The sequence below is a fragment of the Malania oleifera genome, chromosome 1 (assembly GCF_029873635.1).
Source record: "Malania oleifera isolate guangnan ecotype guangnan chromosome 1, ASM2987363v1, whole genome shotgun sequence".
NCBI lineage: Eukaryota > Viridiplantae > Streptophyta > Magnoliopsida > Santalales > Ximeniaceae > Malania > Malania oleifera.
Window position 1 is genome coordinate 7,737,558 of NC_080417.1, and position 25,543 is coordinate 7,763,100.

The window sequence follows — 25,543 nt, forward strand, 5'->3', positions numbered from 1 at the left end:
TGGTGGTATGTTGGATGGCTATTGGCTTATGGTTGAGTTGTGGTCTTACATGTGAGAAATCCTGAATGAAATCAAAGATCAAAATGTGGTCATCGAAGGAAAGATGAATTCGATTTTGATCTGTGTTGGGATGAAGCCCTTTTTTTGAGAGATGTATTTCACAATCATTTTCATATCAGATTTTGTTCAACCCTACTGTGGGATCAAAAAATGAGTCAAAGTGTTTTTGAAGAGATGGGTCTTCAAAGTGGGTTTGTTCTAAAGCCTCTTACTTTGTTTCTAGAAATCATATCATACATGTTAGCCAATAAGGACATTGATAATATGGAGTGGGGGAAAGATGTTTCGGTCTTGTGATCTTGACTTATGGTTTTGGTGGATGATTTTGACTTGGAGCGAACTTTGGTTAACATGGATTTGACCATGGAGGTTTCATTGGGATGGATTCGGTATGTCTCTATGACGTTGTGGTTGATCCGAATAGTACTAATGGTGCATTCTAAAATATATAATCATTAGATTCTTGGTGGTCAACGTGAATGAGAATGCTTCGGCGACATTACTTTTGGGGAACACTAAGTGTGCAGCCTAACTCCCCCCTTATCTTATTTGGGTACTAAGTGAGCTCCCTGAGGAGAGCTCAAGGGCAGACTCGTGACATCCTCAAGGGGTGTCAAGGGGTGTCTTGGGCTTTTGTGTGGAACTAGGAGTCCCATGGATGATCCATTTGAGAATGAGGTCACACAATACTCTCAGCTCAGAGTCTTTGATGTTCACCTTTCTTGATTGTCGACTATACTCTTTGTCGGTGTCATCTCATAATCAATTGGACTATCGAGGGGTGTTAATTCTTTTTTTGTCTTGCTCAAGTTGTGTATAGTGTCACTTCCTTTAGCTTCAACTAGTGGGTAGTAAGTGAGAGGTACTCAGCACGAGGATTCTGCTATGGGAATGAGAGTGAATGTGAGTTTTAACTCCCTGACTGCTTGAGTCATGCTTCCTTAGCCGACAACCTTAGTTGGGGTTAAGTGCTTTCATGCCTTAGATTTGACTACTGGGTTAGACATTTGAGTTTTTCCATGGATGAGGATGAGTACAGATGGGCATGACTTGGTGTAGTCTTGTCGCCGCACGGGCATGACTCCATTACTTTAGGCAGATCAAGTCAAGGGTGATTCCTTTTGGCCTTGGATATCTGCACGTCCATGACAACCTAGTCTTAGTCCTTGTGTCGTCTGAACTCTTTTGGCTCCAAAAAAAAAAAAAAAAGGATTGCACATGGAGAATGTGCGTCGATAATCAAGCCGTCAACAAAATCACATGCTAGGCTGGATGATATATTAAATCAGTTAGTGGATTATAGGGTCTACTTGAAATTGTATCTATGTAGCAGCTATCACCTAATTAGAATACAAGCTCGGATGAGTGAAGTGGCTTGTCATTCCTTTTGAGTTGTCTAATGCAACTAGTACGTTTATGTGAGAATTGTGACACAATTACTTTGTCCCTTTGTCGGTAAGTTCTTGCCTATTTTGATGACATCTTGATCCAGAGTCAAATCTAGATCAGAACACTTGGACCATCCTTGTGCAGTTCTCATTACTCTCTGGTCTTGCCAAGGTGTATGTTGACCTTAAAGAAATATTCCTTCATTCAAACTCGGGTTGTTGTCGTATGTAATGTTGTGTCAGCACTAGGTATTGGCGCTGATCCTTAGAAGGTGAAAACTATCTTGGATGAGCTAGAGCCCAAATCAATTTCTTATGTGCATAGCTTTTATGGGCTAGCCACCTTGCGCAGGCAGTTCATTTGGAACTTGAGCACCATCATGGCTCCCATCGCTAATTATTTGAAAGAAAGGGGAGTTTATTGGTCTACGACCGCTCCTCAAACTTTCAAGGAGATGAATCTTAGATGTCTAAGGTGCCTATTTTATCGCATCAAAACTTCTGTAAGTCTTCTAGGTTTCTTGAAAATTGTGATGCATTTGGAATAGGTTTTGGCAGATTGTCAAGTCAAGAAGGTAACCCTTTTCTTATCCCAAAAAAGAAAAGGAAAGAAAGAAAGAAAGAAAGAAAGAAAGAAAGGGGGTCAGGCCTACTTTAGTGAGAAATTAAATGATGCAAAATTGAAATATGCTACATATGAGAAAGAGTTCTTTGCTTTGATACAAGCATTTAGGTAGTAGAGGTATTATTTGCTACCCCAAGAGTTTGTCATACATTATAATAACCTAGCCCTCAAGTATCTACACTCACAAAAGAATCATAGTGCCTGACACAGTAAATGGGTTGAATTTTCTCCAAGAATACTATTTTGTTCTTAGGCATGATGCTAGTAGGGATAATAAGCCCACTAACGCTCTTACTTGAGTTGTAGCTCTTTTGCACCCAATAATGTTCACACATTGGGCTTCAAGCATATACAGAATGAGTACACTTCTTGTCTTGATTTTGTTGTAAAGTGATAATTTCCATGCTTATATTGATCTTGTCATTAGGGATGGTTGTTTCCTTGCACTTCCCTATGTGACTTTGGTTTGGGAGTTGCATGCATGCTGTCTTGTTGGCTATTTTGGTAGGTATAAAACCACTGTTCTGCTTGAAGATAAGTTCTATCGTCCCATGAAGAAAGATGTTGCTAGGGTCTTATCCCAGTGTCACACTTTCCACTTAGCCAAGGCTAGAAAGTATTACACTGGCCTATATACTCCTCTTCCACTTCCTTACACACCTTGGAAGGATCTTAGTATGGACTCTAGGGTTGCCTAAAAATGTTGGGGTCATGATTCCATTCTTGTGGTGGTCAATTGGTATCAAAAGTGGCCCATCTCATTCCATGTAGTAAAACAGTGAGGTGTCACACATAGGCAAGCTCTTTCGTCATGAAATTATTTGGCTCCATGGTCAATAGTTTATCTCACAAATGTGAAATTTGTTAGATATTTATGGAAGAACTTGTGGAAATCGTTTGGCACCCAGCTAAAGTTTTCAACTACTTTTCATCCTCAAATTGATGGCCAAACTTTAGGTGGTTAATCATAGTTTGGATGACTTTGGTGCATATTAGGGGATAAGACTGGAACCCACGTTTTGTTGTTACCTACTGCAGAATTTGTGTACGATAATTCTGTGAATTTATCTACTGGAATGAGTCCTTTTGAAATTGTCCACGGTTATTTCTCTTGCCACCCGATTGACCTTCTCTTACTGTTCCCTGATGCCTGCCCATCTGTGTTAGCCAAGTCTTTTCCCAACATGTATGTGACTTTGAGGCTCATATTAACAAAATATTGCTATAAAAACTGCACAATATAAGCTAGCTGGTGATGCTCGGTGTAGGCTTGTCGAATTAAGTGAGAGTGACTGATGCTGCATATTTGTCCTAAACATTATCTGAAGCAGTCTTTTAAGTAGTTATATGTTCATTCTGCTCCTTTTCACATTTTTTATCATTAGGGCCCTAATGTTTTGGTACTTGAACTGCCATCCAATTTGAGCATTAGTCCTATTTTCAATGCTGAGGACTTAACCCCATACCAAGGCAGCTTTGAGCCTTGTTGTGGATGCAGATCTTCTGGAGTGGTTTCTCCATCAGTTTCAAATCTAGTGTTTCAATCTCTTTTGTTCTCTTCTGATTGTGTTGAGAGCATCCTATAAAAATGAACATGTTGCATCTATTCAAGTAGAGTAGAGACAATACCTTGTGAGGTGGACAAATTACCCTGCTTCCGACTCTCCATGGGTTACCAAGGGTGAGCTGCATCGTCTACATCTTTATCTATTGAAGCAATACATTCGCCTTTCCTTGGCAGTGGGAAGTTTTCTTGACATGACGGAATTAATGGGATCACACATAGCAATAATTTCATGTCTACTGTAGGCATTGACATAATATAGGATCTTCATGAATATCTAGGGTTTTATGATTCAATATTTGACAATTATGTGATGGTGTATTTGTTAGTGGTTTGATTTTGCTTCATGAAGTAATATTTGGTAGTAAATTCCTTCAATCTTTACTCATTTAGTATTAGGAGGAAGTCTATATAAAGGCTTGATGTGTAACCATGAAGGGCTGATTGGAATATTGAGCATTTCTGCTTTAGTTGGGTTTTTTGTTCTCTTTTACTTTCCTGTTTATTTTCATATATTTCTCTTATTTTCTGCAGTTCCTCTCTTGCATTAATCGGTCTTGCATCATTTTGTCTTGAACTTAACACAACGTAGCTTGCACTACAACCTTTCTTTACCTAAGCATCATAATTTGCCTTATCTGTACTCTTGTTAGTGTCGCCATCTTCAGCTGTGATCATTGAGTTGGTCAAACTCAATAGTCTCTTTACTCATTTAGAACATTATGTATTTGTGATGTCCATTCAACTTTTCACCAGTGCACAACTCAGCAATCATAGTTTTTACAGACATTACTTTATTTAAATTTATTTATTTGCGACATTAAGATACACATGAAATATGCCCAAAATAAGCACATGCAATTGAGACTAGGGCTCAGTCATCATCATTCTGCTACATTGTCTATTCATTGCACAAACATTGCCATATGATAAAAAGGAACTCAGCATGTTAAATGAAGAGAACTCAAGCAAATGCTTCACCAAAATATGAATTTTATAGATTGTGTTCTAGCTCTCACCCTTGTTGGGCTTTGTGGAGCCTAGTTGTGTTCGATCTGGATGATGACCCGACTTTTCTTTAATGAGAGATTTCTATCCTAAGGCGTAGTCCATGGAACAAAGGATTGGGCCATAAGGTCCTTTTTGTAGCCCCTTCAAAACCCTGTGCACAGCATATAAAACGATTATTTTTGGGTGATTAGGTTAAGCCGTCACACTTCGTGAGAGAGCGAGAGAGAGTATTGTACCGCCGCACTCTCTGTATTTTCTTCCTGATAATAGTGAAATCTCTGCAACTCCGAAGACGTAGGCAAAAATTGCCGAACCACGTAAATACTGTATTGATGTGTGGTCACAAAGTGAATCACCCAATTCCCAAAGCAAATACTCCCTTCAAAGAAAGAGAGGCATCTGTCATGTGTTCCAAAGAGATGTAAAAGAAAATGTTTTGCGTCAATATTTATTGGTTCATGCTAAGAGACTGATTCTTCCAACATAACATATATGTACATTATGAATATATACTTGTTTTGGGATTAACCCAAACACATGAACGTATATATGCCTGTATATTATGAGTGTACGCATAAGTTAATCCAAAAATGTATGCTACTTGTGTGCATACATTGTACACTTGTTTTGGGGTTTAGAAATCCATTATAAATTTGGAACTCTTAATCCAAATATATGACTGTAGGTACAGGGGCAATGTCTAATATGGACGTCAAATAATTTTATGAGGACTTGTAAAAGCTGATCAATTACAATGTAACCTTGAATTGAGGTCTTCTTTCCACCCCCCCCCCCCCCCCCCTCCCTCCTCCTCGTGGAAAGACAAGAAATAATTAAGTAATAAAGATTTTTAAATTAAAAAGAGGAAGCCCTCCAAGTCCTGTTGCTTTTGTTTTCCCCCTTAACACTATTAACCTTGGATAGAGAAGTTTAAGTTGATTTGTTAGTTTGATACATTAATTTCCCCTAATGTTGTTGTACATTAGGAATATAATGTGAAAGATGCACTTGCTTTGTTCTTGCAGTTTCTGTCTATGAAACTCGCCATGGTCTACCCTGAAATGTGCATTGATATAGAACGAGTTCTATCAAAAGATGTAAGCTAACCAGTTTAATGATAGAAAAGAATTTACATTTGACCCTGCTTCCATTTATATTAGTCCTTTTGGACTATATGTTACATCCTTCATATGCAGATTCATCATTCACGAGGCTGCAGTGCAGCTATCCCAGGGCTTGATTCAGGAATGACCTCCACTTGTTCCATCCCACAAGTAACTTTTCAGGGAGCTCTGCCAGTTAACCAGAGTTCAGATCCTCAGTCAACTGCCATGCCTATGGTAAGCTTAAAGCCTCCTTATTTTCCTACTTCCAACCTTTCATCAGAGCTTTGATGTGATAAATTTACTTTCAGATGCCGAGCATATGGGAAGATGAGGTCCATGGTATCTGCCAAATGAGCTTTATCCCTAACTGACCATGACGTGCATTCAAAAGCTCAAATGTGGAGTTGAGAACCCTTCTCTAAATTTTTTGTTTTTTTTCCCTTTCTTAGACTTGTTTTTCTAATAACATTGATACTTCGGAACATTTCACAGGTTGCATGAAGCAAGAGCTGTAATCTTGGATAGATCAAGGGAATATCCTATCTAACGGATGAAGCTTTTCTTAATTGACTGCAGATTAAACAAAAATATTCATTAATCACCGAAAAGAGAGAAAGATGAGGAAAAGGATTCTTACAGTCGCAATGCTGCAGAGCTCTCGTGAGCCTTTGTACTTCAAAGTTTGGGAGGTTAATTGTTGAATGCGAATATGTTAGTCCAGCAGAGCATGGGCAGCGACTGACTGGGAAAGATTACCATGATGTTTTAGAGCAGCTAGCTTTTTTTGAAGCTTTGTTGTCCCATTTTTTATTTTTTATTTTTATTTTTTCTAGGCACCAAGATCAAATTACGGTGATGGGGTTCTCTTTTTTTCATTCTTTATTGCAGAAAGTTGGAACGTGGAATCTGGTTATGTAAGCCTTATGATTATATTTGTTCTTAAACAAGTAGATGGTTTCTGATAATTAAATTAAATTTATAGTGGAAGGATAATCTGATCTTGAATATTTGTTGTCTTGTTGAATGCTGAACATCAAATAAAATAGTGCATGTTTGACCAACAAGAGATAATCTCGAATCTGTCTTTGATATTCTCTTTATGTGATTTACTTCTTTTCAGGTCACAACCCACGCAAATGGCACCTAATTGGTTCGTTGCGTGATTCTCAGTTGGTCAATTAGACAGTCCACTAGTGGACAATTGAGAAATAACACTTGAATTCCTCTGCTGCAACTCCATGAGACTTTTTTATTGGGTGTGTATTGTTACTGTATGCTTCGTAATAGAATGAAATTGAATTTATCATATTCTTCCATCAATTTCTTTTCATTCTCTTTCCATTTCATTCTACAAATCGAACAAGATATTATTATAACTTTTCTTACTCTAGCCGTTTGTCTGTAAGTCAAATGGATGACTCATTTGTTGCTTATGCATATGGATATAGTGATCCTTCTTTATATTTTGCTCCCATTCAAATTTTCAATATTTTTTTTGTTAATGTTTCATTTCATTTCACAAAGCAAACATAGCATTATTATAACTATTCTTACTCTCTTGTCTGTCTTCAAGTCAAATGAATGACTCTGTTTACGCATATCAATATAATGATTCTTATTTATCGTCTGCTCCCAATGGTCTATTTGCCCAGATTAAGTCCCATCATTCTTAGGAGGAAAACTACTTTTATGCAACTCTTATCCCTTTTCAAAATCACCATAAAATTCAAATATAAGGTTTTGAAATTCATGCTCTCAAACGAAGTGTAAACTTGCTTTCCCAAGTGTCCTCGATCCAATCTTATGTGACCCAACCCTCTTAACCTCTTAGACACCCATCTCGATTTTAATAACTCTTGTATCAGGTTTTATCGACTTATTCAAATAATGAGGAATAATTATAATTACAGTATTAAAATTAGAATAACAATATGCAAGTGTCAACTTATTCCAACCTATATAATCAGGGTTCTTTCTTTTTCTTTTGAAGTGGTTGACTAAATTAAAAATCAGATGGCGAATGTGGCTGACAATTGTTTGACAAACCCCATTATTTGAGGTGTCGAGCAGCTTGACAAGCATTATTTTTGGACATTCCTTTCACCAAACCAACACATACCATAACAAAAAAGCAAAGAGACACTTGATGGTTAGCTTTAGGGGATGGAGTGGGCTAGCATGTCTTCATCACAAACAAATAAGGTCTATATATATATATATATATATATATATGCAATACGCATAAAGGGTCATCAACCTTTTTGGACATTCCATTTTCTCTGCTTTCTATTTATTGTGGGAGAAAAGGTGTGATGTGTGTCTGTGCTTCACTCGTAAATCGCCATCCAAACAAACCCTAAGGAAAGTGGATTGCCGACCATAATCCCACCACTGCACAAAGCCCCAAAGCCAGTGCTGAAAATCAGCTTGTCTCTCCACGGTCCACGCTGCTGGTTTGCATGGGCAGACTGTTGCCTTTTGGGTTCATCACTCCCATCATATTTTCTTGCTCTAATTCTTTCTTCATTGCATACTCTAATTAGGTCTTTTATTTATTTATGCACTTCATAAACAAGTGAAGTGTTGTTTTTCAAAATTACACAAGCCTTAATCCTTTATTTGTGTTGGATTTGATCCGCTTGACATCGAACTTGAACAAGTCTTAATCATTTGCTTATGACTGATTTGAATATTAAATTTGAATCCATGTGTATGCTTAAATTTTAGCTTATATTTTAAGTCATTTGAATATCGAATTTGAACAAGTCTTAATCATTTTTTCGACTTGGTTTTGAGTGTTAAATTTGAGTTCGTGTGTATATTTGAATTTTAACTTATATTTATATATTAACTCGCGTTCGGGAACATAGATTTCGGATTTTGAATTTGAATTTAGATGGATTTGTGCAAGTATGCAAATTCAAATTCAGGCTTCTCTAAACATAAGATTAGTATATATTTTTCAAATGTTAAATTTATTGTTCATCAATAATAATTTAATTTTAATTGATTTGAATTTTTAAAATGGTATTTTATTTTATTTTTAAATTATTTTAAAAAAAAAATACAAAAATGATCTACAGTACTTACTTTTATGTGTCACATCTACGATACAGGCCAAATTTGGACCAAATACCCTATCATCTGAAGAGAAGATATTAAATTGTCTAATGGACCCGTCACTTTGCGGCTTGGGCCTCGCTAATTTAAGCCCAAAGGCCCACCAAATTGCGCCACTCGAACCTCATGGGCCCGCCTTGGTCCAATGGACCAAGAGCCTTTCGCTTTCAGTGGGCCTTTTCGGCCCTTGCTGGGCTTCCCAACAGTGTGTTGGTTCGTAGGAGCGCATGTTGGGTCCCCCCTTGCTCCGCCCCAGGCAGCAGAGGAATCCGGGTCGAATCCTGCTGCGTCATGGGACCATTTTTCGTATAAATGGGCCCCAACCCAGTTGAGAGCCACGTGGCTGTTGCCCATTCTATATAAGGCCCATGGACACTTCACACTTCACAGTCACATTTTTTTTACAAGAGAAAAAATTTAAATCATAAACTTTTATTGGACATCTTTGAGGAATTAAAAAGTTTTAAATGATATTTAAGTTATTCAAATTACAAAATAAGATTCCGAAGCATGTCACTTGCATGTTCGGTTTCCTTACAATTACATTTTTAAATTACTCGTAACTACTAGTCATTTTATAATATCATTTTAGAGTATATGAAGTTTTTACGGCCTATTTGAAATTTGGAAAATATTAGAGAAATGAATAGAAATAAAAAGGATTTCACTTTTTTTTTTTCGATTGTCAAGGAAACTGAGAAATAAAATACAAATTATATTGAACAAAAATTTTAATTTTACAGATCTTTAACATTTTATTTTTATTTTTTTTTAATTTTTAGTCATATTAGAACATTTTTTTACCTCAAATTAAAGAGAAAATATAGTAGAAAATGAATTTCCTACTTATTTTCCTTTCTTTTTCCAAGAAAAATTTTGTTTCATTTTCTATTATATTTTCCATTTATATAAAATACATTTAAAAATAAATTTTCTTAATATGATTAAAAATTATGAAAAATGAAATTTTAATATTTTTCTTTCCTTTTTCTAATATTTTTCGAGTTCCAAATAGGACCTTAAACTTTCTATAATCCGCCGGTTACATTATAACTGTTAGCTTCTTAATGGTCCTCCAAGTTACTTATATATAATTTTTTAGACTACCTACACCCTCTAGACTCTATCTTCTACCATATAATTATTATTTTATTGAAATTCAAGAATTGTATCATGAACATTAGAATTACAAGCCACTCAATCGAGAGCAACTAGGAAACTATATGTAAAATTGTAACCATACGAAGAAAAAAAAAATGATGAAAATGTAGACTTGTTAAATTTAAAAGAAAAAGTTTGCGTCAATAAAAGTAATGCTAGCTAATATATTTATATAGTTATTGGCTTACTAATAGCCAAACCTAAAACTCAAATTTTTAATGAAGATACTATTCTTCTAAATAACATAGTTTGGCGAGGCCTTTTAGTATTAGAATCTCGATTTTAAGAACTTTCTCTTAGAGGTTACCCTTTAAAAGAACATCTTTTGAGGAGATGCTCCAAGGGTCATATTATTGACAACCATTATCTTGAACATTGAAAATCTTTGTTTGTATGTTTGATGTTGGATAGGAAGGCCACAACTAATTTGCATTTTTATGAATGGGAGCAAGAGAAAAATAAATTGGTGTAGTGATTTCAAAATTGGTTAATTTATTATTTATTAAAACTTAAAATAAAAGAAATACAATTAATACAGTGCAATTTTTTTCTACATTATGAACAAAAAACTTCGAAGAACACAACTATGGAGTTCTTAATTTCTTATGTCCCCCATTTTTGTCTTATCCTTTAGGACACAACTCACGTTTTATTTTATTTGAAATCACATTAATTAGGTATGAATTTTACACTAGTAAATAACTTGTCCTCCTTATCAACCATGTCCTATTTTAATTGAGAGAGTTTAAACTTGTTGATAGAAGATACAACAAAGAGTAACTATATAAGAAACTCAAAACTAAAGCTTAAACTCAAAATTTGTATAGATGGTAATGTAGGGTCAATTAAGGATGACAATGAATTGGTTCAATCCATTCCCTTTTATATAATTTTTCCATTTTATCCGGGGAGAAATCAATCCCCAAGTATGCCCTAATCTCGTCCTGCACCTAGCGGTATATAAGCATTTTTATCAGAAAAATAAAAACTAAAAATTGAAATTAATTGTGCAAATGAAAAACACTTTATATAAAAAATTATTTGTTATAGAAATCGAGTATAGGATGCACAGCGGAATATGCAAATTGCAGCAAATGATGAAGCACCAAAACACAATTTATGCACAACCAATATATAGGAAAGAAAATAAAGAAAACAACATGAGAATATACGTGGTTCAACAAGGCCTACATCCACGGGAGCAATCGGCACAAAAATTTCACTATGAAAATGAAAGTATACAATACACTTGATACAATGATCTCTCTACTATTAAAACATGCCTAGAAAGACATATTTATCAACCCCTCAGAGGCTTCCCTCCAATACCTAACCGTCTCAACGTTCCAATTCAAAATTTGAATTCTTTCTCGCAATCCCGAGAGCACTCATCGACGATTAGGGCACTCCTCGACGAGAGAGAGAGAGAGAGAGAGAGAGAGAGAGAGAGAGAGGTCCACTCGTCGACTAGTGAGGCCCATTCGTCGACAAGTCTTTGAATTTATGATTTTCCTGCTCTTGGTATCTAAAAACTTTTGCATTTTTCTGACTCTCGGTATCTACTCGTCGATAAGTGAGGCACACTAGTTGACGAGTCCCTACTGCACAACACCAATGAATTTATCCATATGTTTTTCTTCCTTTGTTTCTGAGCCCCACCAAGTATAAGAGTCACACACAAATACAACAATCTCCACCTTGGCGATTATACACCCCTTAGGAGAACCTGAAAAAACATATCTAATTGCTTCACCTTGATCTTAGAATGTCCAGTTGGGTTTGTCTCCCTTCTAGCACTTGGATACATTGAGTAAGTTCAAGAAATGCTTGAACTTCTCACTAGTGACTGGTTTTGTCAAAATATTCGTTGCGTTTTCAGATGTATGAACCTTCTCTAATATAAGTTCACTCAAAGTAATCAATTCTCGAACCGTGTGGAACCTCACATCAATATGCTTGGTTCTAACATGGTGTATTGATTCTTTGCTAAGTAAATAGCACTCTAACTGTCACAACGCAGCATAACCCTGTCTTGTTGTAAGCCCAGCTCTTTGACCAAACTAGTAAGCCATAAGGCTTCCTTTGCAGTTTTGGCAACTACCCTATATTTAATTTCAGTCGTGGACAATGCCACCAGAGATTGAACCATGGATCTCCAACATATAGGTCCTCCTACAATGGTAAAAAGATAACCCGTTGTAGACCTTAGGTCATCGATATCCCCTGCATAATCAGCATCTACAAACCCCACAACTGAAGGACTACCCTATTGCCTGTCAAACATGATGCCATAGTCTGATGTACCCCGTTAGTATCTAAAGATCCACTTGATGGCTTCCCAATGTTGTCTACCTAGATTAGAAAGAAACTTACTCACCACACTCATAGCATGTGCCAAGTCTGGCTTTGTACACACCATAACATACATTAAACTCCCCACAACGTTAGCATAGGGGGTCTTTGACATGTCCTGGATATCATCATCCGTACTTGGGCAATCTGTAGTAGATAATTTAAAATGACTCACTAGAGGTGTACACACCAGTTTTGCATCAGCAATACTAAACCTCTCCAACACCTTATGCACATAATCGCCCTAAGATAACCATAACCTCTTTGCAGTTCTGTCCCAATGAATCTCCATCCCAAGTATTTTCTTGGATGCATCAAGATCTTTCATGTCAAACTCTTTATGCAACAGTTTCTTTAACTGATTTACCTCAATTAAATATTTTGCAGCTATCAACATGTCATCGACATACAACAACAAGAAAATAAGTGAACCATCATCAAGTTTGTTCACATACACGCAGCAATCATACTCACATCTTTTGTAGTTATTCTTGATCATACAAGAATCAAATCTTTTATACCATTGCCTTGGAGACTGTTTCAATCCGTAAAGAGATTTCTTCAACTTGCAAACTAACTTTTCTTTCCCTAGTTCATTGAATGCCTCTGGTTGTACCATATAAATTTGTTCCTCCAAGTCACCATGAAGAAACTCCATCTTCACATCCATTTTTTCCAAATGTAGATCATAATAAGCTACCAACCCCAACACCATCTTGATAAAAGTGTGTCGGACCACGAGTGAAAAGATTTCATCATAGTCTATTCCCTTCTTCTGTGAGTACCCTCTTGCCACTTACCATACCTTGAATTTTTCTCCTTCTTTTTCTAAAATTGCTTCCTTCTTCCTATATACCCATTTGCAACCCATCGGTCTCTTCCAATCTGGAAGCTCCACCAAATCCCAAGTTTGATTTTTATGTAGTGTTTCCATCTCCTTAATCATTGCACTCATCCATCTACCTTTATCATGGCCGAGCATGGCATCTTGAAATGTAGTTGGATCGTTGCAATTAGTAAAAAAAGCATAAGACACTAACTCTTCAAATCCATACCTTGGTTGTAACGACCCGAAAGATAATGGTAATTAAATAATAAAGAGAGAGGGAAATGGAATCAGTAATAGAAGGAGGCCGCGTTCGTCGACGACATCGCACTTTGGGGAAAATACCCCAATAAATTTATCAGGGCCTCGTCGGCGAATACAAAGGATTCGTTGACAAGGGTACAGCAGGACCTCGTCGACAAGGGCGAGCTTTGTCAACGAGGGCGAGCTTCGTCGACGAGAAAATATCGAGAGAAGAATTTGGGCTACTCTAAATTTTGTCGATGAAGGGTAAGGTTCGTCGATGAAATTACTTAAGGACTCATCGATGAGATGACTTGGCTCATCGACGAAGCTCGCAGTATAAATAGCCCTAAAATCATTTTAATCACAAAAAATCAACCGCAAACCCTCTCCTCTCTCTCTCCTACGGCCTCTCCCTCTTCTTCCTTCGATTTCGGCCCTGTCAGTCGCCGGATCGATGTTTTGAGGCCACCACGACGTTCCTGACGGAGTTCTCTTCAAGTCTACCAAAGCGGATCGTTGGTGAAATGAAGTTGGAAATCCAGGGTAAGGTCTTTTATTCAGTTTTTGGCCTTCTGGCAGTTGTAGGAAATGATGTAAGCCAAGAAATATTAATGTTTTGTTCTGGGATGTATGATTTCAAGGTGTTGAGTGGAGAACCCTACGGGTGTTGGACTCGTTAATAGTAGGGGATTTATAGCAGGAAACATGTAAGGGAAATATGCTATGCTAAGTTATTTGAGAATTTTTTCAATATAAAATTATAAATGTTTCACCAGAGTATTGTGTTACAACAGAGATTTATACAGTTTTTCAAATAGGATTAATATGTTTTAAAATTATTGTGTGGCTTGAGAATATAGATATAGTATAGAAACATATTTTACAGTATTTTTCAGAGATGTGTTTTATAGAATATACAGAGAATATATTTTACAGCAATCACAAAAATACCATGATTATATAGTTTTACAGTACCATGACATACAAATTTATAGTTAATTACAGAAACACAGTTGAGATAGATACAGTTTTCCATAGCGTCATGGTTTATACAGTTATTACAGAATCATAGTAAAACAGATAGTTGTGTATAGAGATGTATTATATAGTATCAGACCCAGTTGGACCATACAGTTACAAAGCACGGTACCGTAGCTACATACAGTATATAGATTGCAACCACCTATTCAGATAATACGTGGTATAAAGGTTGATTGCATAGAGCCCACGAGTGGACAGGCTCCCCATTAGATATGGGTTGAGGAGAACTGATCAAACTATGGAGTATAGTGATTTATTCCTAGTTTTCCAGTCAAGGTAAATCCCGCCTACGGGCCGCACAACCCTGTCATGAGGGGTTAAATCATGACACACAGCTATCCACAGGGAAGTTTACAGTTATTATTATGTTTATACTGTTTTATAGAAATAGAAAATATATACATATATTAGAAGTATTTTGAATAGAAACATAAAGTATAGAAATGTTAAGTAACACGTAAAAGATGAAGATTATATTATTGGTATTGTGCTTTACAGATTCAGTGATATATGACTATATAGTAATAGATTTTCACAGTATTGTAACTCATTGTCACACACTAGCAATAGCATATTTCGTCTTACTGAGCTTTAGCTCATCCCAGTGTTGAATTATTTTTTAGGTGAGCCAGTTGAGCGAGTGGACCAGACTCGCAGGTAGAGGGGTCACAGTACTGCCCCGTCAGAGAGAGTGAGTATATTTTTGGGAGTATTTTTGTATAGTCCTCACCTGTTGAGGATGTTGGCCTGGTTGGGCGTCTAGAGGGGGGATGAATAGACTTTCTTTAGGGATGTGCTAACTTTCTACAAACATAGAAAAGTTACCAAGAGCAAGTGCATAAAATTGCAATGTAAAGATGCAGGAAATCACAATAAAAGTATAAAGGATATATGAGAGAGCAAAAGCTTAACACAAAGATATTTACGTGGTTCGGCACCCCACCTACGTCCATGCCTTGAGACCAACTCAAGGATTCCCAAAATCCATTGTAATTCTCCTTCGACGGACAAGCCAATACATGGTAGCTCACAAAGAGCTTCAACAAGGTGCTTACTTAGAGACACCCAACAGTAGCTCACAAAGAGCCTTTCTTTACAAGAAGTAGATGAGAAATAAATGTAAACTTGAATACTCCTTTTGAGCTAATTTCAACAATAAAATCCTTACTCAATGTCCTCTTGTCAATAGAGTAAAAGCAAGACTAAGAGCAGCAAGAAGAGGGCAAGTGAGTGTATAAGCAAACCCTAGAAATGAGAACACCAATGAATGATCTTTTTACAATATCAACTTTCTTGGTAAGGAATAAATGCAATTACTCCTATTTAAACACCAAATGGGTGAGAGGAATGTTGGAGAGCCGTTGGGCATTTATTAATGCAAGACAGGGGTCAAACTAGCCGTTCTACAGCATTTAATGTTTGCTGCTGCCTGACGTTCGTCGACGAAATTGGAGATTCATCGACGAAGCCCTATGTTCGTCGATGAGTTGCTAGTTCTGAATTCAGGTACCTCTTGGTATATTTTCATCGACGAGATCCCTGTGTTTGTCGACGAGTTCTTCACGCCATTTGTCGACGACGCCCTGAGTTCGTTGACGAGTTATGGCTCTGAATTTAGATGCCTCTCGGTATCTCTTCGTCGATGAGAACCCTATGTTCATCGACGAAGTTTGTGTTACACTCGTCGACAAAGCCATGTGTTCGTCGACGAGTTCCTTCTTCTTAAGACTTGTTCTTTAAGTTTAAAGAACGTCCTTGTCCATTTGGGGGTTTCTTTTCACATTTTTAAATAACTTTACTTGTATTTTGTTTTGTGTGTGTGATATGCCCATTTCTTGCTCTTAGTTTTGAGTTTTACTCTATATACAAGATATTTACAAGATGGTCTCTCTCTCATTCTCACACTCATCCTTTAGATGACTTTGTATATTGTGTATCGTCCATGAATGCGTTGAGAGGCTTGTGCTTTTGGTCATTGCATGAGTTGCTTTGACTGTTTGTTGGTTCAGATGCCGTTCTGTATAGCTAAAACATAACTTAGAGAGAAACATTAGTAGACTTAGGAACTGCTAATGGGTTGTTGTCATCAAAACACAATAGGAATGAAAGACCCTTAACTACTTGGTCTAACAGAGGATATTTGGGGAACAGTCATATATGTATATTTTGGGAAACTTGTTAGTACTCTGGTATTGTACATAATTATATATGGATATGTTTATTTGATTTTCGCTTCTCACTGCTTAGGTTGATGATTGAGTTCAATTCAGTGTGGTATCAAGGCAATTTAAATATCATAGTATATATATATAAATCCCAAGTTAAATGGCAAGTCGTTACATTGGTGGTGGTCTGATAGTGCGTCTATATCTTCGTATAGGAACATTGTCGACTTTTTGGTTTCCCGAGCTAGAACTTCTTGTAACCAAAGGACCATGATCATTGTCAATGCCCTAAGCTTCCAACTCCACATGCACAACATATTCGTCTCTGCCCCAGCTTTCTGGCTCCTAATCTTGTTCATCACAATCTTGAGTACGCTTCACCAAAACCTTCTCATTAAAGACTACATCTCTACTAATTACCACCTTGTTTGCCTTTGGATCCCACAACTTGTACCCCTTCACACCCTTTTGATATCCAAAAAAGATGCAACATCTAGATTTTGGGTCAAGCTTCGATCTCTCCTCACTAGACACGTGAACATAGACCGGACACCCGAATACCTTCAATTCAGAGTAGCCTACTGCATTTTCCGTCCATACCTCTTCTGTCACTTTCCCCTCTAATGATGCCCTGGGTGATCAGTTTATCAGAAAACAAATCATATTAACTACCTTAGCCTAGAAGTTCTTTGGTAGCCTTGCATTAAGCCTAATACACCGAACTCTTTCAACTAGAGTTCAATTCATCCTTTGAGCCACACCATTTTACTAAGGTGTCTGGTGAACGGTAAAGTGTCTCTTAATGCCCTGCTTCTCACAAAACTCCATGAACCTCGAATTAGCGTACTCAATCCCATTATCTGACCTTGGAAATTTGATTCTCCTCCCCGTTTGGTTTTCCACTTCAGCTTTCCACAACTTGAACCTGGCAAACGTATCAGACTTGTGCTGCATGAAGTACACCCAAACTTTCTGTGAGTAGTTGTTAACAAAACTCACATAATACACATGTCCACCTCTTGACATTACTCTATCCAGACCCCAAACATCGGAATGTACATAATCAAGAATGTTTTTCGTCTTGTGTTTTAACTTTGCCCTGTTTTGTTTTCCAATAGCATAAATCTTGCAAAAATCTAGCTTACATGTTTTCATACCTTTCAAGAGTCTCTTCTTGTGAAGTTCTTTTATACCATGTTCTCCTATATGCCTGAGACGCATATGTCACAAGACAGTTTCATCATATTTAGTATCTACGGCTACAACTCCACCTATAATAGTAATTCCCTACAATGTATAAATATTCTCATCTAACTTTTGCTCTTTCATCACCGTCAGATCACCTTTCCATACTTTCATAACTCCACCTTCGGACTTGTAATTGAAACCATTACAATCCAAGGTGTCAAGTGAAAACAAACTCTTCCGTAACTTCGGTATATGTCATACATTACTCAAAGTTCTGATAGCACTATCAAACATTTTTATTTTAACATTTCCTATGCCAATGATTTTACAAGAAACATCATTACCTATAAGAACTAAACCTGAATTTAACAACCTGTAAGTGCTGAACTACTTCTTGTTTGGAGTCAAATGATAAAAACATGTCGAGTCAAGTATCTATGAGTCCGTAAGGTGATTCGACCTCGACGAAACCAAAAGAACATCACCATCACTGCAAATTGAATTTCCTTCTTGAACCACATTCGCCGATTTTGAAGTCCCTTCATGCTTTTCAACATTTCCTTTCTTCTAATCTGGACACTCCGGTTTAACATGCCCCTTTTTACCACATTTATAACACCGGATATCGTTTTTATTCTTGGATTGAGAATGAGATTTTTGACTTAATCCACTTTTGAACTTTCCTTTGCCACACTCATTGTTACCTTTCCCCACAAGTCCTTCTCCTTCATCACATATTTTCAACCTTTGATGAAAATTTAGTAAGACACTTGTCACCTCTTCTAAATTAAAAGTTTATTTTCCCTATGTAAGGGTGGTAAGTAAATTTTCATAAGTATGAGTTGCTGGCAAAGAATTTAGTAACATCAAAGCCTTACCATCTTCATCAAACTTAACATCAACCTGCATCAAATCACTTATGATTTGATTAAAGGCATTAATATGTTGATTTAAGTTCGAACCATCAACAATCTTAAGCCAATAAAGACGCTGCTTAAGAAATAGTTTATTAGAAAGTGATTTGGACATGTACCGAATTTCTAACTTTAGCCACACAATCACTGGAGAATCCTCCTCCATCACATGATAGAGAACTTCATCGGCCAAGCACAAGCGTATTGTAGAAACGACCTTTGCCTCCAATTCGCCTCATCCATTTCATCCGGTTGAACACCATGTAGAGCTTTCACCGTCCCTTGTTGCACAAGTATATCCTTAACTCTTCTCTGCCACAAAATGAAATTTTCGGTTCCATCGAATTTGACAACATCAAATCTTGCAGAAGAAGATCCCAACGCCATGACAACAATACTCTAATACCAATTTGTTGTGAAAATCGAGTATAGGATGCACAGCAGAATATGTAAATTGCAGCAAACGATGAAGCACCAAAACACAAGTTATGCACAACCAATATATATGAAAGCAAATAAAGAAAACAACACGATAATATACATGGTTCAGCAAAGCCTACATCCACGGGAGCAATCAGCACAAGAATTTCACTATGAAATGAAAGTACACAATACACTTGATACAATGATCTCTCTACTATCAAAACATGCCCAGAAAGACATATTTATCAACCCCTCAAAGGCTTCCCTCCTAATACCCAACCATCTCAACATTCCAATTCAAAATGTGAATTCTTTCTCGCAGTACCGAGAGCACACGTCGACAAGTCTTTGAATTTCTGATTTTCCTACTCTCGATATTTCAAAACTTCTGCATTTTTTTTGGCTCTCAGATGCTACTCGTCGATGAGTGAGGCACACTAGACGACGAGTCCCTACTGCACAGCACCAATGAATTCATCCATATGATTTTCTTCCTTTGTTTATGAGTCCCACCAAGTGTAATAGTCACACACAAATGCAACATTATTAATATAAATGAACAAGTTACGCTTTTATTTGTAAAAATAGAGTAGTGCAAAACCGTAAAGGCATATTTTCAAACACAATGATGACTAATTGAACAGCTTATAAAAACATTTCAAAATAATTCGCTGTTGTTATGACCATAATAGAGAAAGAAAAAAGTAACAAATAATTTAAAGTAAATAAATAAGGTTTTGACACCGAGTTTAAACAAAATTGATTGTAGATGAATTTGAACGCTTTGAAGTTAAACAAGTCGACAGGGAAATTGATGCAGATAAGTTTGAATCGATAAATTAAATTAAAATAGAAAATGGAAAAGAGACTTTGTGAAAAGATAATGGTTTTCTTCCCACAATTACCGTAAGCATGGGCTAACTAATGGCAGTAAATTGTGGAAAACTTTTTTGGGAAGAGGCTGGGTCAACCAAAAGAGTTATAGGGTTTGACTATGACCAAAGCATGAAAAGGAAAGCAATCAAAGATAATTAGGGCAAACCCAATTCCCAGCAACATTGATGTTCTTCTTTGAATATTTATTTATATAATTATATATACAGTGCGACTCTTTCCCTACCAACCTTTTTTCAATTTGAATTTTAACCTAAAGCAGCACGCCTGCAGTGCAGTGGTGCGCATGCCATTGCCAATTCCCAATCAAGGGAAAAAAGGTAGAAGAAAACTGTGACTGTAGAACTAATTGGTCTCTCTTTTGAGGATACAAATTTTCAAAGCAAAAGTGAATAGCAATTTGCCCATTAGGGTTTCTTTGGAACAAGAATTTTGTTCGAAAAATAGAAAGAAAACTTATTTTTTATGCACTATATTTTATTTCTGTGTCAAATACTATTAAAAGAAAAATTTTATTATAATATGATTAAAAATTAAAACAAATCAAATGTTAATAATATGTAAAATCAAATTTTTGTTTATTGGTTTAGTTTACTTTTAATTTTTTTTTTCTCACTTTTCTTAATAACCAAACATAAAAAACTAGATTCCTTCAAATTTTCCATACCTTTCTCTAATATTTTCTAAGCTTCATACTAAGCCTTAAAGTCGTTTGGTTTACGATATCTTTTAGGAAAAATAATGTCTGTCTCAAGAAATATTTTTATTTGATGTGTGTTGTAAAATAAATAATTATAAAATAAGAGCAAATTGAAAATTGCATGTGCTTCCACTAAGATAAAGATTAGACATAAGAAGAGTATTAATTGAAGAAAGCATATACAATTGGGCCATGAGCCAATTGCTGTCTGCTGATCATCCCTCTTCTAAATGGAATTGGGTGGTTAGGAGCTCTATTCCTATTATTGTTTAAGGAAAAATGGGTTATAGGTTTTTGTGAAGAGCAATGGGGACATTGCACCCACAAATTTTCTTAATGAAAGTCCTAAAGTTGGAATGTTTAATAAGTTAAAAAGATACATAAATAAAAAAAGAAAAAAAATTGGAGGTTTGCTAAATAAAAAAAGACCTATAAAATTGATCACGCCCTCTTCTGACTTAAGATAATTTTAAAGATTCAAACAATTCGTCTGACTTAAAATTCAAAAATAACAAAAAACAATTTTACTCATAACTATTATCCATACGTTTAACAAAATAATTAAATAAATTTTAAAGTAAAAAATACTAACTTTCTCTGAAATTTGGAAAAAACACGATAGTCTCTCATATAAAATTTCAAAATTTTAAAAATTCTTTCTTAATATTTTAGATATTCTATAAATCTCCTATTAAGTTTGTCAAAAAGATACAAATATTATTTTATATTGATAGAAAGAAAACTTTTTCTTAGAGGATATAGGCGTCTTAAAAAATCAAATGTTAGAAGAAATCTACAAAATTTTTGAAATCACAGGAAAAATCTACGAAAGTTTGAAACTTGTAAAGGGAACTCATTCCTATTGTCTTATTTTTATAATACAAAAATGTTGTATGTTTCAAATCTGTGATGACGCGGGTCAACACGGCAAGACATATTGTATGTTTCAATATGTCTTGCCACATAGATTCATATCATTATAGGCTCGAGACGCCCATCATTTTCCTTTATTGTAAGTGTTGAAAGAAGGATTTGTCATGCTTAAGAGACACACCCACATAAAAAAAATAAAAATGAAAAAATTGTTTGGGGATATAGACTAAGGATGAACAATAGACAAAGGAATCGGCTGAATAATATATACATATAAAAATATTGTCCATTCTTTAGGAAAAGCAATGGTTTGTAACTTACACGGAATGTGTTGGTCTTGCTTAGAATATCATAATATCACATCACATCATGTATCATATCTCAGTGTGCATCTATATATTTGACTATTTTTCAGTTAATTTAACGACCATGCCCTCAGTCCTTTTAAGGCGGTTGGACAAATCTACTACTGCCCTTTTGCATAACAATTATATTGTACTTTTTTTAAGAAAAAAAAAATACTAATTATAACCCAATTATAAATTGAAAAAATTATAATATTGTGTTTGGGAGTATAATTTTTGAGTTTGTATTTTAATTTGTATCAACTTGGCCAAATTTTAACATAATTTGTAAGATAATTGTTTTTCTTATATTAAAATTAATTTTATTTTTATATATTATGTTTTGGGATATCAAGTATGTATAATTAATTAAAATATTATATATATGTATATATATATATAATGTTACAAAATATATATTAAATATATTACTGCGTATAATATCTCAATGAATAATAAGTTCACGATCCTTTGGCCCTCTAATATGGTGCAGAAGTCTCGTTGGCATCTACTTCAAAATAAAACAGTATTTTTGATTGAAGTGCACTTACCAATCAAGAGACAGGAACGACACGACTTGATTAACCCAAACATATATTATAAAAATAAATACAAGAAAGAAATTATCATCAAATCAGTAAGAAAATAACTTTTTCAAAGAGAATAATTTTGTTTGGAAGAATAAGAAAATCATGGTAAATCCCTATACCAAAACATATCTCACCTTAAGAGATATGTATGTATGTATGTATGTATACAAACAATGATTATAAAATAATCAACAACGGTCATAAAAACGATTAACAACAATAATCATAAAACGATTGATAACAATGGTTACAAAATGTTGACTTTTTGAATCCGATCCCTATTTTGATGCTGACAAAACATTTGGAATTAATGTGTGTCTAGTATTTAAACAGGTCATTAATTCAAAACACACACATAAGAGAGGTTTGATGGAGGCCAAAAAGACCATAAGCACATACCCTGGTGTACTCCATGCAAATTCGAGAACAAAAGAAGAAGACATTTGTTTTTTGTTGTAATAGTATTTTGTTTTATATTTTGATTTGTAATAATGCATGACATGTATGATATGAATGGAAAGTTCAAAAGATCATAATTTGATCATAGGAAACCACAGGACCTTAGGGATCAAGTTGATCGATGCCGAATTTTTTGGGTTAGCTCAAGTGACCTTAGATAGACCCTAGATCCTTACACGTCACTTGGAAAAATCCCCTCTACTTTATAAGTCACATCAATGTTAATAGAGGTAAACTTTAAACTCAAAACAAGACCTAATCTTAAGTATGAAAGGACTTCGGGCGATTGAACTTGGCGTGTTAAAACTGTCTCAATCGACCGAATGGCAAAAAGTCAACATGTTGACTGAGGCCCGGGTGACAACTGAAAATGAACTAAATTTCCTCGGTTGACCGAACATAAAGGCTGACACTTTCCACTGTCCCCGAGCGCCCGAACTTTAAGTTCAAATATACTCCAAGTGACCGAAATGAAAAGTTCGTCAGACCGAACTATGAATTGGGCGACTGAACCTCGAGCGTTTGGAAAATTGCCTTGGTTCAGCCACCTGAACTACTCACCAGGCACCCAAAGTCATAAAATCAACTTTTCTGATTGTGTCTGTTCGGGCGACCGAAACTCTCGGGTTGTCACATTTTTACCGCGTGTAATTAAGGGTATTAGGGTTAAATTCTTAATTAACCTTGTCTAAAATTCCTAATGTGTCCCTAACGGTCATATTTTGGCATGTGTTTATAAATAGCCCCTTATTACTCAATTTTAAAACTAATGCTTAGAATTTAATTTCTCCCAAAAACTCATTGTGCTAAAATTTTTAACTCTCCTATACTCCTTTTGAAAATCAATTTAAGAGAGCTTTTAATTTCTCTTTCACTCCCTTACTTACAAATCATTTGTTCTCGAAAGATTGTTAAAAGAAGTTTTATTTTGGGCATATCTTTCCTAGCATTCACTCTCATACTCACTTCATCTTTGAAAATCATTGTGAGAGTAATTCTTTAAAGTATTTCCCGTATTATTTTCCTTGAATATTTGTTTGGGAAAACTCCTTCAAAGCTTACACTGAGTTTATTTCATAAATACTTTTGTAAGCACATTCCCAAATATCTCGTACACTTATCTTTGCAAAATATTTTAGGAGATATTATTTGAGTTTTATATTTTGGAAAACATCTATTAAATATCTTGTATTTAGATCAAAGATCATCATTATTATTTTCTCTCACTTTTTTACATAAAAATATATTTGAGAGAAAAGCACACATACTCACTTGAGCTTATATTCATATCATACTTGAGTACATTGATTGATTGTGCATAGTGGTACATATCTGCTTGTATTAGAAGCAATTTGGTTGTACAAAATATTTCATTTGAATATTTGTTATATTTCCCGACGTATGATCGGAAGAGGGAGACTAGTCCTATAAATAGTTCTGAACTAGTTGAGACCCGGTTAAGAGAACTGGGTGCACCATCCTATAAGGTGTTGTATTAGGTACCGCTCCACTTATAAGTGAGCAATCATAGTGGAATTCTCTTACTTGTGAGCTTGAGGTAGGGACGTAGGCAGTATTGGCCGAACCCTGATAACATATCGTGTGTCTACTTTTAATTTTCAACACTTTATATTCCTGCACATGTATGTTATATTCGATATATTGTAAATGTTGCGCATGATTTAATTTCCACATATTAATTTTATCTGTGCAATTGATATATGCTTAGAAAGACCTTAGGTTGTGTATTACTACTGCTGGTTTAGTTGAACCTGAGAGATAATTTTTTAAATACCCAATTTACCCCTCTCTTGGTAATACACCAATTCTAACACAAAAGGTCACATAGACAATCATAACCATTTTTAGAATTGTTACTAAAGTTAAATAAATTATTTAAATGACCATAAGAAGAGAGAAGTATTAACGACTTTTGAAATACTGTTTTTACAAAATATCAACATGGACATCCCATAGCCATCATCCAAACTTGTACCTATACCAAGACTTGTTTGTGTGTTTGTGTAAAGCCGCCCTTTTTTTTTTTTATTACGTCAGGTGTTCTCAACCGGCCTCTACCAGATTAAAGCCGCCCATTTATTCTTGTTTGATCAAATGGTTATTTCTATTTGGAGTTTCTCATAAAGAAAATTGTGCTCAAGCTTATAACATTTTTTTCCCAACAAGACAATAAAAAAAAAAATTATCAAAAAGGATACTAGTCGAAACAATAAAAAAAATGGATTATATTTATTTGAAAACAGTATCATTCTATCAATAATCATTCATTATGATAAAAATATCATCAGCTTTTGAGTCGTTTCATCATTATTTAGTTTACAATCTTATAAATTAATAAAAGATGACTTATATAACCAACTTTATCTAATGAGACTTGAAACTTGATTTGTTGTTATTTATCCATTTGTGACAAGCATTTTTTTAAGATTTTTATATACTAATATGCTTTAGCCTGTTAAGAAAAGAATTTCC

General features: G+C 35.4%; 1 protein-coding gene across 10 annotated transcripts in view; it reads left to right on the forward strand.

Moving 5' to 3' along the window:
- LOC131144677 (transcription factor bHLH74-like) overlaps positions 1-6,761 on the forward strand; it is a 34,331-nt gene extending 27,570 nt beyond the window's left edge. The window contains exons 5-8 of one of the 10 annotated variants that reach the window (XM_058093490.1): positions 5,674-5,745; positions 5,845-5,988; positions 6,063-6,157; positions 6,247-6,761. In XM_058093490.1, coding sequence (XP_057949473.1) covers positions 5,674-5,745; positions 5,845-5,988; positions 6,063-6,125 — 279 coding nt within the window. In that variant the 3' untranslated portion in view covers positions 6,126-6,157; positions 6,247-6,761. Of the gene's footprint in view, positions 1-5,673; positions 5,746-5,808; positions 5,989-6,062; positions 6,158-6,246 lie in introns of those variants that run through there. The other 9 variants (XM_058093462.1, XM_058093480.1, XM_058093471.1 and 6 more) reach the window with 9 other exon arrangements.
- The last annotated feature ends 18,782 nt before the right edge of the window (positions 6,762-25,543 follow it).